This window comes from Lagopus leucura, unplaced genomic scaffold (genome assembly GCF_019238085.1).
Source record: "Lagopus leucura isolate 7727_CA_CO unplaced genomic scaffold, USGS_WTPT01 Super-Scaffold_100002, whole genome shotgun sequence".
NCBI classification, from domain to species: Eukaryota; Metazoa; Chordata; class Aves; order Galliformes; family Phasianidae; genus Lagopus; species Lagopus leucura.
The window spans coordinates 13914034-13930488 of record NW_024962263.1 but is presented as its reverse complement, the minus strand read 5'-3'; the positions used below and the strand labels follow the sequence as shown (position 1 = coordinate 13930488).

General features: G+C 36.4%; 1 protein-coding gene across 3 annotated transcripts in view; it reads right to left on the bottom strand.

Moving 5' to 3' along the window:
* The window catches only part of DROSHA (drosha ribonuclease III), a 67511-nt gene that overhangs the window by 21483 nt on the left and 29573 nt on the right, over positions 1–16455 (bottom strand). For all 3 annotated transcript variants that reach the window (XM_042869779.1, XM_042869782.1, XM_042869781.1), the window contains 8 exons: positions 15856–15980; positions 13197–13296; positions 10213–10320; positions 6333–6440; positions 5484–5622; positions 4766–4826; positions 2720–2779; positions 707–806 (listed from right to left, as the gene is read on the bottom strand). In XM_042869779.1, coding sequence (XP_042725713.1) covers positions 707–806; positions 2720–2779; positions 4766–4826; positions 5484–5622; positions 6333–6440; positions 10213–10320; positions 13197–13296; positions 15856–15980 — 801 coding nt within the window. The remainder of the gene's footprint in view (positions 1–706; positions 807–2719; positions 2780–4765; positions 4827–5483; positions 5623–6332; positions 6441–10212; positions 10321–13196; positions 13297–15855; positions 15981–16455) is intronic.

Genomic DNA, 16455 nt, shown 5'->3' with positions numbered 1-16455 from the left:
TCTAGCCTTTATAAAAATGCTACCAAACTGTCTACAAACACAGACCTATTCAGCTTCATATGCCAAATTTCCACACACCAGTATCATGCAGAAATGAAAAGAAAAGCTCCCATCATTCACAGAATGAAATGAAATTCAGGGACTACTCAGTTTCTTCCATGATTTTCTTTACTTTTTACTAGAACACCTCCTAACATATCACTCTTTCACAGTTTACTTTTTACTAGAACACTTCCTAACATATCACTCTTTCACAGTTCACAGTAAATTTGAAGGTAAAGGCCTAAGTTGTGGAGTGGACAAATCAATCCCTTTCTCTCAATCTTTACACTGTCACTACTGCCTGCTGCCATATTCTATCAGGCAGTTCCTTTACAGTCAGCCAGTTTGTTAGGGTTTCCCTTTCACTCCCACTACCTTTCTGTTATCAGTTTTGCCATTTCTGCTGAAGTAGTTAAATACAGAGACAACTTCAGCTAAGCATCCTAAAAACCTGTTCTGCTAGCAAAAAATTACTCAATTACTCTTCCTAAAAACCTGCTTTTAGAGTACTTCCACAATGAATAAAGCTCTTGTATCCCAAACCTTGTGCACAAAAAATTGCAAAGACTGATACTTGAAGAAGACAGACCCTTCAAGAAGCAACTCAAGCACTAATAATCTTGTATACGGGTTTCAAATACAGACGTGAATTACAGGAGCATACCTTAGCCAACATGGCCAGATGTTGGTTCTGAACTATAGCAGTGCGGTACGTAGCTAATCCTCCTTCCTCCAGAGTGGGAAAAAGGTAGTACAAGTGGACACTGGCAAAACAAAATCAAATCAGACGCTGGCAGCACTCGGTTAAAGATGATTCATATATGTCTTTGCAGAAAACTGCTTTCCCATCAGTTCCTAGGTAGAAACACCACTTGAAGGTAAAGGAAATCAAATATTAAAACATTTCTCAATAATATTGACTGAGTAGCAGAGAGAGTAGGGAAGGAAGAGTTCTGATTCTTTACCAGACAGCATATAATTTCCAAACCCCTGCAATGACAAGCAACATCATCATCTGAAGGTCTAGCAGCAGTGGGCCCAGCAAGGCTGACAGACAGAGGATGTTGAGGAGCAAAGCAGATGGGTACAGTGCAGGTTGAAGACCATGACTACAGTGCTTTACTGATGATACTTAGGATACAGTATCATAGGATACTATGATATCCTACATATAGGATATTATTAGCAAGTAACTGCTCTTAAATGCCAGCAAAAACAGGTTGCTTAAAAACAACAGCATTGAACAGATGCTAATGACACTAAAAAACAGAAATCAACAGTCTATATTTACCATATCTGTAAAGTCATTAACATCATAAACAGAAAAATGAGTGAAAAATCACAGGCTTCCAATTGCCTTTAACAACATTTATCATCATAAAAGTAAGATACTTCATAGAACAAAAACAAAAGAAATGCAGTGATACAAACAAGATCTGATTAAAGAATAACTGATTCTGACTCTCACTGTATGGCTATCTAACCCATGTCAGAAAAGTTAGAGACAGCATCCCACAAATGGATGAATAATTAGTGTTCCCCTACCGATGTTTCATTAATCCACAAGAAAAGGAAGAATCTGCAAAAGGGTACAAAATTTAAGAACAAAAATTACCGTGGAACTCAGAGGCAATCTTATCAAGGATCATAACTCACAAAAGTAGAATCCTGACGTTGTGTTGGGGAATAAAGCCTCAAATTTAAATAGGTGCTCACATGCTTTATTGAATAGAAATGCAGCTTTTCTTAATTGAGACAAAAGTTAGCTCAAAGTCAAGCGATGGTTGATGAAGAAAGACAATGAAAAATGTAAGACAATTCATTTAGTAAGTCTTCCATCTTATCAGCCTGTACTTTTCTGTGAGAGAAAAGGCCATGGGTTTTAAGGGCAGCAAAGACCTTTATAGAGTAGAAGCTTTTAATACTGAGTAGCTAATGGCTAGTGGAGTCTAATAGTGAATGGAGATATGAGCAATTTGGTTATTTTTATCACAGACTTACTGTAAAGCTTTTCTTTATGCAAACAAGACTATTCCCTCATTAACAATGGTAAAACAAAGCAGTCAAAATGGATAATAATCTTTATTTTGTGCAAATTGGTTGCACTAAAAAAAAAAAAAAAAAAACCAAAAAAAAAAAAACCAGTGAAGGCAACTTTTACATTATCTCTGTATTATTCACTAATTTCTGAGTACTAGGAATGGACCCAAACTGGAGCAATTTTGATGAACCATGATTTTTTGCTATTACTTCTAAGTAATTTAGATTTGTCCTCAACATAATCCTAATAGCTGGAAATTAAGAACTGCAATACATTCAATATTACCAGTAAATGTTCCTCACTAGCAGCTAGAGAAAAAGAACCTATGAAAACAAAAATCTTAAAAACACATCTTAAAAATCTTTTTTGTAAGAAATTTTAAGAACTTCAACTTGTCTGCAGCTGAAATACTAATTTTTAATAACCTAAAATTTAAAGCACACTCCATGAAACGGAAATGGTTTTTCCATCAGCAGCACTAGAAGCATTTTCGACAGGAGTTTGTAGATGTGCAGCTACAACATTAAGGGACTGCCAACATGGACAGTAGTGAAGCATGCACCACAAAGCTGAATAAATCAAATGGTAGGAGAATAACATACAAAAATGAGGGCTATTTAAGAATTCCCCAGTTACCTTGTTAAGAACTCCACCACAGCATCTCCCAGAAATTCTAAACGCTCATTGTGGTTAATCCTGAAAAAAGTATTTTTTAAGTATTTTTACTATCAGTTAAATATCATATGCTGGTTATTTACATAGTATAACTAGAACAACGTTGAGTTCCTTGCTAGCCGGACATGAATAACCACTCTTACAGCCTTCTGCCACACTTTAAGCACGCACAATCTTTTCCAAAGCAGGAAAACCACACGAATCATGAAACTGATGAGTGACTCCACTGTCTTTGAAATTTTCCTACATTCTATTCTAAGACAGAGTCAGAGCTTAAGAAACATAGAGAGGAAACAGCATTGGCATTCTGTTGATTGGCATTCTGCAGTACCCTACTGAGATTGAGCTGCCTTGTCCAGCAGAGGACATCAGGCAATTGAAACAAATGGCCACCTTCAGTTTTCTATGTGCAACTAGGGAAGCAAACGTAATTAACATCAACACCTGCAGGGTGTGATGATTCTGCAGCAGATCTGTTGGTATGGGTGAGCTACCAGGGAGTAAAAATGCTTTCATTTTTCAAGGTACTTTAAAATACCATACAGACATGCACACTATCCTGCTTTCTGTAATTTCCTTTGAGCTCAAGAGGAAAAACTACTGGACAAGAAGATGCATTCATAGATGCTACAAAGCTAGTAGAACGTTATATTCCCTATGTTTTTCCTTTCTTTTATGTCTGCCCATGTTTTCCCTTTGTTTTACATGAAGTTTCATTTACTTATAAAACAAACAGGACACAACAACTGAAAAAGAATTCAACTTTGTCTCCAAATATAAACAAATTTCTGCTCTATATCTTGAGGCGTGTAAGCAGCATCATATGGACTACACACGTGATTGTAAGTGAATCAAAGCCACAGCCACAGGATTTCACTTTTTTTTTTTTTAATTTAACATTTCTCAAGTGTTTGACAGCTTTGACAATAATTTGCATCCCCTCAACAATTACATAGTTTATGTGCCTTCTGAAACAGCAGGCCTTTGTTATGGGCTGAAAGAATTCAAGTACCTATGCTGTTAACAACAAAGTGTGATGAATACAGCAATTACATCACATTGCACCACAGCAGAAAATACATCTTTCCGATGCAGGATTTTATATCTGGTATTATTTCATGAGAATCAATGCAATTTAGCCTTATCTCACTTTGCTCTAAAAGCGATGAAAGAAGCTTGAGATTGACTCCCAAAGAAAAGGGCACGGTCTAGCTGAAACAGCATCTGGAGAAGACTACAACAATCATTTATTCAAAATTCAACTTCTCCCACTCCCCAGCTTCCTCCAAAACGATGACTATTTAAAGACCAAGTTATAACATTAGTTAACCAATACACCCTCTATCCTTTAGTATGTGAAATCTAAACGTGCCAACAACTGCTTCTTGCATTATCTCTGTCAGCTTTGTTTATTCAGTTTGGCTACATACGGTGTCTGTGGCTATTTATTTGCACAGAATTCTTAGTGGTTGTTTCAACGCTATTAAATAATGCCAATGATTCAGCTTTTTGTCGTTATCTGTTTATGCATGTCTTTAAATTGGAACAGTACACCAGTGAAGCCCAGACTGGACATCACACTCATGTTAACAAGATGCCATGCCAGGAAAGTACTGCTATGAGGAAAGGTGATAGAGAATCCAATTTACAGAAATGGTAACAATAGCAACAAATCTTATTTTTCATTCTGCAGAAAGCAAAAGATAGCATTTTAGTTTTTCTCACCTCAAGGATAAAGAGAAATTGTAGAACTAGCTGTTAAAACCTTCCCCAGAAGGTCTCTGCAGGTATCACCAAACATTTACTATATCACTGCTATACAAACTTCAGCATATCCCCAAAAATTTAATTCAAAAGGATTTTCCATTAAAATTATTTTCCAAAGCTCTTACTAACAATAAGTTCATAGATTTTTCTAAACACCTCTTTTTAAAACAGTTTCTCTCCTTGCAAACATAGAATGTAATTAATATCCTCTACAAATCTAAAATCAATAATTATTATTACCTGGAAGGAGCTGGATCATCCTGTCCCAAACGGGACATAATATTTATCAGGGTGTTTATTCCTAGAAATATAAACAATGTGCTATTAAACAAACCACCTCTAATGCAATTCAAATAGACTTAGAAAGTAATTACTCAAAATGTTGCCTTGTAATACCTGTAACACAAGATCTTCTTATTATTTACAGAGCTTACTTACAGTGAGTACTCTCTTCACAGATGCACTCTGCCTAACTGACCATAGACTCACTACAAGATGCTTTCATATGTTTGTGTTCAGAGAGTAAGACAGAAAGCCAGCAAGGAAGGACATGCCAAACATTACGTAAACAGTAAACAATTAATTACATCTGAATGCATTTTTAAGTGGTAAAGAGTACTCTGCAGCACAGACCATGTATTCTCACATTAGGAAAATACTTGTACTGAAATCACCTCCAGGATGTTTACCGTATTGAAAAGCAAACTAAGAAAACAATACTTGCCAAATATTAAAGAAAATACATCATTTATCACTCTTGCTTTTTCACAGCTAATCATTTGTTGACTAATCTCCAAAATTTAATCATTTAGAAAGGTATCACTGGTTTCTGTGCAGAACCATTGAAATACTTCACTGAAGTGAGCTCAGAAGAGCAATGGCCAATGAAACAATAACGGAACTTCTTTTTACTGACTAAGGATGAAGCGATAGAAAGTGGTAGTGGTGTAATCCATACCTTTTTTTCTCATATGCATATGGTGAACTTTCCTGTCTCCATACTTTGGCTGTCGAATCCCACAGTTGGATAAGGAATTTCTGGCATGGTCTGGATTCATTCCAAAGTTTAAGTGATGACTTGGATGAGTCATGGCAAGCTATAACATAACACACACAAAAATGTCTTAGGCATATTTTTGCAAATGCAAGAAAAAATGTATTAGATTGGTACCTAATAATTGTTATTTATTAGTCTGAAGAAAGGCTACAGAGTGAAGTCGTAAATTACTAGCTTGGTTCCAGCAATTTAAATGTAGGACGTATGATTTCAGATGTCAGAAAGAAGTGACATGCTCAATCATCACTTTACCTAATTAACTTTCAGTAAGGTTGTGAGTTTTTTTTAAAAAGAAATAAATTAGCTTTGAAGAAGAAAGCATGAATTGCCAATTTGCCCTAACTTTTTTGCTTACCAGCTTTGCTGACTTCCTTTAAATGCAACTGCGTTTGATTATTTAAAAATACATTACAAAATTGCAAGAGTTAGAAAGGATCTCTAGAGATCGAGTCCAGCACCCTTGCTTAAAGCAGAATGCACAGGTAGGTGTCCAGATGGATCATTCTAACATTCATTCAAATTCAGGCCTATCACTGAGCAAAGATAGGGGTATGCCTAGATGCCTCTAATTTATTCAAAAGAACTGTTGGGATAACTAATACTTTGAAAGATCTGCAGTGCAAATGACCGACTATTTTCAAGCTATGTCAAAGCAGTTCATTTCTGTGACTTTATATAGAAGATGGGATTACAGACAAAATAATTTGACGAAGACAAAACAGCAAGCAGTTTATTTTTTGCACATCTTACCTGCAGCAAGCACCTATCTCGAAAAGTGTAGCCTATCAACTTGTCCAAATGCATCAGACACTGATGGTAGCGAATATGGTGGGTGAGGACAGGAAGCATCATTGCGTGCTAAAACAAACCACAAAAAGAAGCTTTCAACTTCAGTGTACAGAAGGCACTGTTGAGTAAGCTATAAACAGAAACACATTCCATTTGTCACATGACCCACTGATTTTGGTTTAGACGACAGAACAAGAGAATTGGAGTTTCCCAATCCCCATCGTCAAAGATTTGCCCATCTACACAATCACAGTGATGACCTGTATCAATATAAATAGAATAATAGATACATAATAATAGCCTATTACCAAAGCATTCTGAATGAGTTTTAAAAATGTCTGGTGAATGAAAAGATCCATTTTCAATAAGCTGTGACTGAATACAATGCTAGATGCTTCTTCACTTCGAGGAAGAATTAAGGGCTTTTTGAAATGTCACAGTCTGGCAATTTCTGGGATAATGTGGTAGCAATCGAGGAAAGATTGTTGTATGTAGGACACAGATACTCTTTTCTGTTGGAGGAAAATTTAAATTAAAATTAAGCTATGTTGCATCAACCAAAGTCTCCCTCTTTCAATGTTTTAAAGCAGTATTTGTACACACTGTACAATTTCACTGTTTGTGAATGAATTTGTATTTAAATAAGTAGTATCAGTTTACCAGTACAGCAGTACAGCAAGTATAATAACTACAGACATCAGAAGTCTTGTATAGGAGTGAAAAGTGAGAGCGCTACAAGAACTTTATGAATGAAACCACTTCTGTGGCACTGATGTCAAATCTCACTTCATTTCTGTTAGTGGCATTATGTGAATATATTCAAAATAACAATGTGCCTTAAGGCAATATAAATCCAAGAGCCACCCATATTAATTTCAGGAAAAAAAAGAATGTATCTGATTACATATATTGTGTGGAGAGCTGAAAAAAGAGCAAAAATACAAAGAAGGTGATGTGTGATTTATAGTGTGACACAAAGGATTTCTGCATGTCATTAAAGAAGGGACAGCAGAAAAAAAATCTTGAGAAGTTTGAAATACTGAGAAGAGAATAACCATTAGCAAAGATTTCCACTTAAGTAAAAGAAGGTCAGTTCGGTTCTTTAGTACTGAATACATAGCTAAAAGGTTGCAATGTACAGTAACTGGTTAACAGTAAGAAAGCAGCTCTCTGGATCTCTGAATGGCAGGAAAAAAAAAAATGTAACCACTGCAACCAAAATGAATAAGTTATTCTGAAATTGTTTCCCTGTTACTCATTTAGAGCCACGTAGGGTGATGCACAAGCCGTGGGAATACTCCTCTCATCTCCACATAAACTCTTCAGAAGTGCTTCCTATGTTTTCCTTCATGGAAGAAATTATTTACAATAAAAAGGTTGCTTCCCTGCCCGTATGTTCCACTGCACAGACTGCCAGACAATAAAGTCCCTCAAGCCAAGTCCCTTGGTTTTCTTTACACTTAGCAACCAGCACACGTGGCCCGAAGTTTGAGAATTGGAATATGAAGTTTTCAACTATATCAGCCATGGTGAAGTGAACGAGGAATAAATATCTCCTGAGAGGTACACTCAGAGAGGAGGTCTCTGATTTGACTCCTGCAGTTATATTGACAAAGTGCTGCTTTCACAGCACTAAATACTTGATTGATTCAATTAATGTGTGTCATGCTAGATTATAGCTATTTGATGTTTCTGATGTTTTATTTATCTCCATAAGAAAATAAAGTGGAGGCTTTTAAAGTTGCATTAGTCTAAAAGAACAGCTAGTGATTACAAAAAATTTCCCCTGAAACAGTACGGGTACAGAAGTTGCCCCACAACCTTTATACTTGAATCAGGTTATAAACATACTTGTAATCGTTATGTGTAGGATTCTAGCTGTGCTGCATTTTTTTTTCCTGCTGCAGCTGCCATGGCAAGCAGCAGACTCACAGATGCCCCAGCTAGGCAGCAGTGACATCCTCCCCAAGGCTGCTAGGAGGCAAAGCTGCCAGTCTCTGGGCGGGTGCTTCTGACCTGAAATTACCAAGAAGTCCAGCAAGCCAACATAGTTTCATATTAAATAATTTCTCTCCTTATCCTGAATACTCAGCTGTTGAAGGCATGTCAGCAGCAACACAGGATGTGAAGAGTGGGTATCTTTTTGGTGGGACCCAGTCTGCACCAAGGGTCCCATCTCAACACTGGCCAAGAATTGCACTTCACCTGCTGGATAATTTTAAATAAGCCTGGAAGAAGATTGTCACTGCACATTTTCAAACCATCATGCTCACCTTTCTTCCCCTCTCCCTCTAAGTATTTCATTTTGAAAAATCACAAAGACCAATGTTACAGCTATGTAGAACTTAGAGCAACTTTGAAACTTTTAAGTCATTCTAATAGCTTTAATCTTCTATCCACAATGCCTTAAAAAGGTAAGGAAAACGAGCGGTTTATAACTCGCTGCAAATTCACTCTGCCCACAGAGTTGATTTACATCTATTTAGTTTTAGTCTTTTTTAATATGGGAAAAAGCATGCAGTAACAATAGCAGCCTTTCATTTTTTACAGATATACTTTTTACCTACTCCTGACCTCTCCAAGAAATAAAATCAAAGGACTTTTGTAGTAGAACTGCCTGATTTAGATATTCTGGTTGCAAGTGTGCTCAAAACCACAAAATAGCTTCATTCCCATCATCCTTTACTGATTTGTTGTCCTTCAACAGCAAAACAAAAACCGAAACATCCCATGATACATTAAAAGATTAATTTTAAGACGATATGAATAACAAATAACTATCTCAATTCTCTCCTAAATTAGAACTTGATATTGTTTCCTTAACCTATAAAAATAGACACAGTTTACTATGGAAAAAAAAAAAAAAACACGGTAACTTTTCTCTGCTACTATTTATTCTTTGGCTTCAGAAGCAATGGTAAATCAAAACAAACATTCCAGACAGGAAAAAAAAGCTATTTTAGCTATTAGTTTTTCTCTCTTAAACAAGTTTCCCCTCCAGCCTTAGGGAGGTTTCAATACATCAGCACAATTTCTAATTATACCTTTACTAAATCAACCCTAAGTTCATATTGATTAAATTTTTAGTCTTCAATTCTTAATCAACACCTCCCAAACACCAAAAATGACCTAATTATACCACCAGTATATTTATTTGGCTGTTACGCTTATTTGAGTTTTGCTAGTACAGTATTAGACCAAAAAATGCTGGTAGCTGTCATGTGCTTTGAAACAGGATCCAACAGAGATCTGTACCTTGAAAATGTCTCACATATGGAACGTTAACTTACCTGAAATACACCTTCCTACTGAAGGTTATCTTTTTATAATCCATGTTTGGGTTTTTTTGTTTGTTTGTTTGTTTGTTTTGTTTTTTGGGTTTTTTTTTAACCTCTTTTCATGCAGTGAAAAAAATAAATTAGAAATCCTTAAACAGAAAAATATCTTAAACTAAAAACATAACACCAACCCAACTGATGGATGCAGAAACTCTTGATGTTTGGCACTAGAACCAAGACACGGCTGATATAAGTCAAGGCTGCTGCATTTCAGACCTCCAAGCCTCAAACTGGCCACTCTTGCAACCCCCCTACACCACTTTCTGCTTCATGTCACTCAAGAGCAGCAAGCCTCTGCTAGAAAATTAAACCTGTAAAATAGCTTTTTATAAGGAAAGGAAAGGAGGCTAGAATAGTTCCCTAAAGCAACAGACCACGTTGAGGCAAAAGTAGTAACTTCCAGTGGTTGGTTCCTCAGCATATAATCATAACAAACTCTTACACAAAGTAAGTGGCAGCTATCAAGAAAAACAACACATCAGGCATCTCTGCAATCCAGTCACCTGGCAGACATCAGAGCGTATTCCTGTTTTCCAGAATCCCTGGCTACTCAACTCGACAGTCACTTCACGTCTCATTGTGTTCTTCTGCCGGATTTTCTGCAGTGCTTCCTAGACAGGAAGAAAATAGAGTTCTTGCAAAGAACTTTCTACAGCAAAGCAACATTAAAGAACGTATATACATTTACAATATTTGAAGTTCACTTTTGACAAACAGTTTCTAAAACTAGTCCAAACCTTGTAACTGCCAGCCACAGACTGTGATGGATGTGCCTGAGAATAGCACAGATAGAGGATTTTATTAGAGTGAGTGAGAAAGAAGATGACTACAGTTTTTCTTGTAGGTAACAAAACAAACCAGTTCTACTTGTACGTTCAAAATGATGCATACACAAGCAAGTTAAGATCCTTATAATGAAAACAATCTCTTAATTCAAGTCTACGTCCATATATATTTCTAGTTAGAAGCATTTAGTAGGAATAAGGTAATCAATAAATTGAGTAAAAGAAACATCTTGTTAAAGAATGCCAGCTACCACAGAACAGTTCCTGTTCACTACTGTCAGTATCACCAGTTTGGGAAATTGATTAGCATTCACTGATCCTGGAGCCTATTACAATCTTCCAATACTATTACAATGAAAGAATTAAAATGTTTAAAAATCTGCTTTGCTTTGACCACAGTTTGTTCAGTGTTGTGTCAACAGTGGTTTTGTCTGTATACACCACGAAGTGGATGCTTGGCTTCTTTGACAGAACCATTTTTAAGAAGCACTTTCTGTAAAAATGGATGAAAGAAAAATAGCTGAAATAAATCACCTCCAGATCAGGATCTCCTCTTTGTAATATTACCAAGTCTCTGGAGAATGGAAGCTCTTCACACAGCATGCACTTAAGTAAAGTCTTCTTTTCTCTTTAGCATACAAAATTTCTCAAAGCTGCAATCCATCCTCCTTCTCCTCCTTTTCCCTGCAGAGCACCTGCTCAAAGCCATCTATTCTCAATTCCCAGTCTGAAGCCCGTGAGCATCTCTGGGCAGGAACGGCTCTGCCTTCTACTCCTCAGAGACTCATGGAACGGCTCCAAGGGGCACATTTATCCAGACAGCTTCATCAAAGATATTTCTAGATGGAACTGAGATGTCTAGAACAGGAGGCTAGTTACCCTTTCATAATCAATGAGGGATGATAAACTGCTTCAAAAAATGCATTTCTCTCTCCACTAACTTCAAAACGAGCCTTAGAGTCTCAACTTATGCTCCTACTGTAAGTACTAGAAGGTAGGTATAAAGCTTCTAAGCACCACCTTATCACAAACAACATCATGCAATCACATGCAGTGTTGAGGGCAAAGGGAAGACAAGTGCCAACATTACTTCAGCCCCTTGAGCATCACCTACAACTTGCCTTTCAAGACTGTGCCATTGGGTGTTCTCCAATAGGCGCTGCAGTGCTTGCTGTACTTTCAGGCTGACTAGTTCAGGAGCACTCCAGCATTATTCATAATATGCGACTATCTTTAAAAGCATTGGTACAACTTAGGTGCAGCCCTACAGCTCCTATCACTGCTTTCACGTTTATTGACACCCAATTGGCAAAATGTATTATTTATCCTCACATGAAGCTCCTGCTTCAGCCCCACACATCTATCTGATTGCAGACAACTACTTGAGAAATCAGTCATCCTAGAGAGTAGTCTACAGACACAGACCAGAACACCATACAGTCAGTGATAAACACCAAAAGAAGCATTTTATCTTTTGAAGCTAAATTATCACCCCCCTACAACGAATCTACTACAATTTTATGTATAAGTCATTCATTAACCCCTAATAAAAAGATGCCCGTAACACAACAGTCTCCCTTTCACTTGCTCTTCTCTGAGAGGGGAAAGCTGTAGCAAAGATAATTCTATCTTCTATAGGGTCAAGACCAATTTCTCCTTAAAATTTTTGCCACTGCTGAGTTTTTAATCCTGAGTGGTTCTTCTCCCCCACATTTACAGGGAAGGAAGCTAACAACTTACTTAGTACCCATATAAAGTAAATGTTAACCCAGTCTTCCTCACGCAACAGCGTAGTACAGGCATACTGTCAAATATACCAAACAGCTTCCACATCCACAGCATTATCAAACTAAAGATAATTAAAATAAAAAAGCTTTTTAATAAATAAAACCACGACAGCAGTTAATTCCATCACCTACCAAAGAAGTTCATTTCTCCCCCTGCAGATTTTTTAAGTCAGTCAGTCAATTATGAGTGCCTGGTAGACAAACCATCAGATAAATCAAAGATTGTAGTCCACGATCTTAAGTGATGGATGCCTTAGGACAGATTACTTTAGTCTCTCTTTGGGTGACTATTACTCTAATTTTAATTCCCTATTGGCTGAGAATATACACTTCAGAATTGTTTATTTCTCAGTGCACTGAGGAGAAAAATGAAAAAGACAAAAACTCAAAACACACCTCATTTGTCATTAAGTTCTACTGAAAATAAGAGCCATCAGATTATTCCAATTTTTTTTTTGTTTTTTTAGATGTTCTATCACTTGAAGATCTTAAGGAATTCACTAAGACTGCCTACTAACTTTGGGCTTAAAACTCTGCACAACCATGGCAGTTTCTAATCTCAAAAGAGAAATGTTTAAAATTATGAGACACTTAAAAGAGCATTCTGAAATGAAAAGTTCCTCTCTATGCTAATTCCTGAAACCACTAAAGGCAAGGGTTATAAAGAAGTTATGGTTCCACAAGGATCATTTTCTGTAATTGGTTAAAACTTGCAGTAGTCTGGGAGTTGAAAAAAGGAAAAAAAAAAATCCATTCACTAGCAAGCAAGGATAAAAATAAAATCTGTATTAACAGCCTGAAAAGAAAACCTTTTGTGAAGGATTTCTATTGTTTCCATAAAAAGGGCAGTCACACAGCTTTACTCCATCCTGAATTACTGTACTCAATTATCAGACACAGGAAGGCCCAGCATACCTCTCTCTGTGATAATTTCTGTTTATCAGCTTGTTTGACTTTGGGACTGTTAGCTAGCAGGTGACGCAGTTTTACATAACTCTTCCACAGTTTTTGATATCTGAAGGACAAAAACAGAAAACAAGTATTTTAGTCAGTACAGTAGAAGCCTCTTGTAGTTTGGCCTTCTGAACTAAAATACACAGATCTATGGCATCATTTTGCTCCAGAAAAATCTCAATGCATTTTCCAAGAAAGGTGGCAGTGCCTCTGCAGTTGCTAGTGACACGATCACAACAGCAGTGCACACTGTGAGGTGAACTGCAAAGCTCAGGGCAGAAGACAAAGTCTCAGATACCCACCCACCCTCACTGAAGGACACTCTGCTCACTGAAAAGACTTTCCTACAGTGTGACATCTCAATTCATGCAGGTGAAGCAGGTGAAGCATCACCCTCTTCACTTCCTATCACTCACTGAAAAGCAGTTACATTTTGCAAGAAGTGTCTGTCATTACATCGGCTGAAACATTCCAATGAAGTGCACAACAAAAAGGTCTACCAGCTGTGAGCTGCACACATTTATTTTATGACAGTGATGTTTTATTCCCTGTGAAAACTGAAAGCCAAGTTTTCTATGGCTACCATATATGTATTTGCAATGCTTTCTAGTTTTATCCAAACACCTTGCCTGTTCATCATTCAGCAACATCTAATTACGCATATATTTATATAACAGCTCATCTGTACAAGCCCTCTAATAACCTAACACTGATTTTCACAAACTAAGATGAGGATATTTCAGCCTCAAAATGAGAACTTGACATTTTGATGTACAACATATGCTTTACTACTAATATGGGCAGAAACAACTGTGTCATTGCACTTACTTTTGAGAAATAATGAACTGATGACAATATGAAAAAGTAACAAAAATTCTGTATTAGAATGTCACAAAAAACATACTATGGGAAATTCTTTTCTGAGCATTATATATTTCACACGTACACCAGAGTTAAGGACAAAATTTATCATGACACAACTTCGTTACTTTGATTAAAGAAGCACATCAAAATTCTCCAGACAGGTCTAATGAGGGGAAAAAAAAAACCTTAAAATTTCTGCGGCCTTTCCTTTTAAGAAAGTCAAAATACAAGATGCTGGAAAAGTAATTTATGTGATATTCTAATATTTTCCATTAAGAAATTTAGCATCAAAACAGAGATAGTTTGCACATTCTCATTTAATTTTCTTACAGGTTAAAAAAAAAATAAAAAAATAAAAAAATCAAGAAATTAAGAAATTAAAAGTTATACCCATAGTTAAAGAGAAAGCATGTTGTTGTTTAGATAAGCACTCAGTCTCCCCACTCCTGTGACTTATCTGGTGTTAACATGCAGGTTTAATTTCACATATCGTTTTTTCCTCATTATCAACATATCAAAGCTAATTAAAAGATGTCAACAGCATGCAGAATTTAGCTAGATTTATTATATTGCTAAGTTAGAATCCTTTCAGACTAATGTAATATTTTCCTCATATAAATGGAAAAACACTGAAATAAACATCTGCTGGTGATTTAGAACTATTCCAGATATTAAATCTAAAATTCTCTAAGTTCTAGAATAACGCATGTCATACATTCACATGAGAGTGTCTAGGCCTCAAAAGTGCAAGTGAAATTCAATGTCATTAAGCGACACTGGAAGAAAATCAAGAGGAAAATGACAACCTTAACTATACTTGCACAAGAGATAGGCTCTGTATTTTCTGTCACCAGTCAGAAAAAAAAATATCTGTGAATTATTGGAAAAGTTCCCTGAAATTGTCAAATTGTCACCCAAAAAAATTGTGAACAAAACCCAGAAAGCACTTCTACACCACTACACAAATCTAGAGTGAGACAATTATCTGCTCTGTCTGAACTTCTAGTTTCTTCTCCACTCCTTCACTTACGTTCATATCTCTAAAGAGACAGAAAAAGATACAGGCAAAATTACCATGGATGCAAAAGCTTTAAAAATAGTAGACTCAACTTTGCAAGTCATAAAAAGAAACAACGAAGAAGAAAACGACAAGGTGCAGAGAAACCAAATTCCATGAAGAAAGCAAAAATGAAATGGATACATTACACATTACTAAACGTAAGAGCTGAAGAGCATCTAATTAAGTCAAATAGCTGCTCTGAAACAAAAGAAATCAGTCACTTTTAATATAATGCGCAGCAGAACAGTTATTACAGTATTTCCCTGTCAGTAGACTAAAAAGGTTCAAGCAGCAATTTGAGAAATTTAGTGAAGGTAGATTCACTCAGGGCTGTTAAACAAAACTCCGTATTCTATACTGCCTGGAGAATGGTTTTCCCCTTCTCCTGTTACAATAGTCTCCCTAAAAAAAAAAAAAAAAAAAAAAAAAGACTACTGGCTGCTCAAGGAAATAAAATAGAGCTACAGAAACCTTTGGTCTCACCTAGAAGAGTTATGCTCTGGATAAGAAGTTTGCTATTGCACATGCATCAGAAGTTCCCGAACTAAACAAGAAAAAGTTGTATCTCATTCTCACATTTACAAAAGCTACTATTCTATGCCATAAGCACTATGCTTTATGTCAGATTGATAAGCATATTTAAGTCATAGATGACACTGAGTTTCTGAGCAGAAGATAGGAAGAAAAGCATCTTACTGAGGATCTCCAGCATAGCTGAGTTGAGCAGGTCGTATCCCAAAGTGGACAATAATGGGGAAAGTAATTACATCAGGATTGAATTGTTCACGGTCCAGTTGATCAATACGAACTGAGCTGGGTTTCTAGGAGAAAAACAAAATATACCTAATTGACAACAGCTCTATGGAAATTTTTTTGTCTCCAGCCCACATTGTCCAGGCACTATGAAATAACAGTATTTAAGCTTATTAAAATACACATAAAAATAATCCTTTATATAATACTCACTATTTTTCAATGATAATGATTGAAATAAAGTTAATTGACTTAGCTCTCTCAGAGAAAAAAAGAGAAGTCTATCTTCATTTTGAAAGTTAAGAAATATACAGTTTGATCACTTCTGAGAACCCAATGCAGCTTTCTTTGGTTGAGCATCAGGACTAGAATTCTGGCATCCAAGCTCCCACATGCCTGAGCACTTCACTAAGATTAGGTCACTTCTCTAATTTTAGTTCTCTTCCTGATTTCCCAATGTAAGCAAAGTCATTATTAGATCCATTCAATCACACAGACTGAGCAGCATAAGAAAAATTTAAAGTGGAATGCTAGGTTGATTCA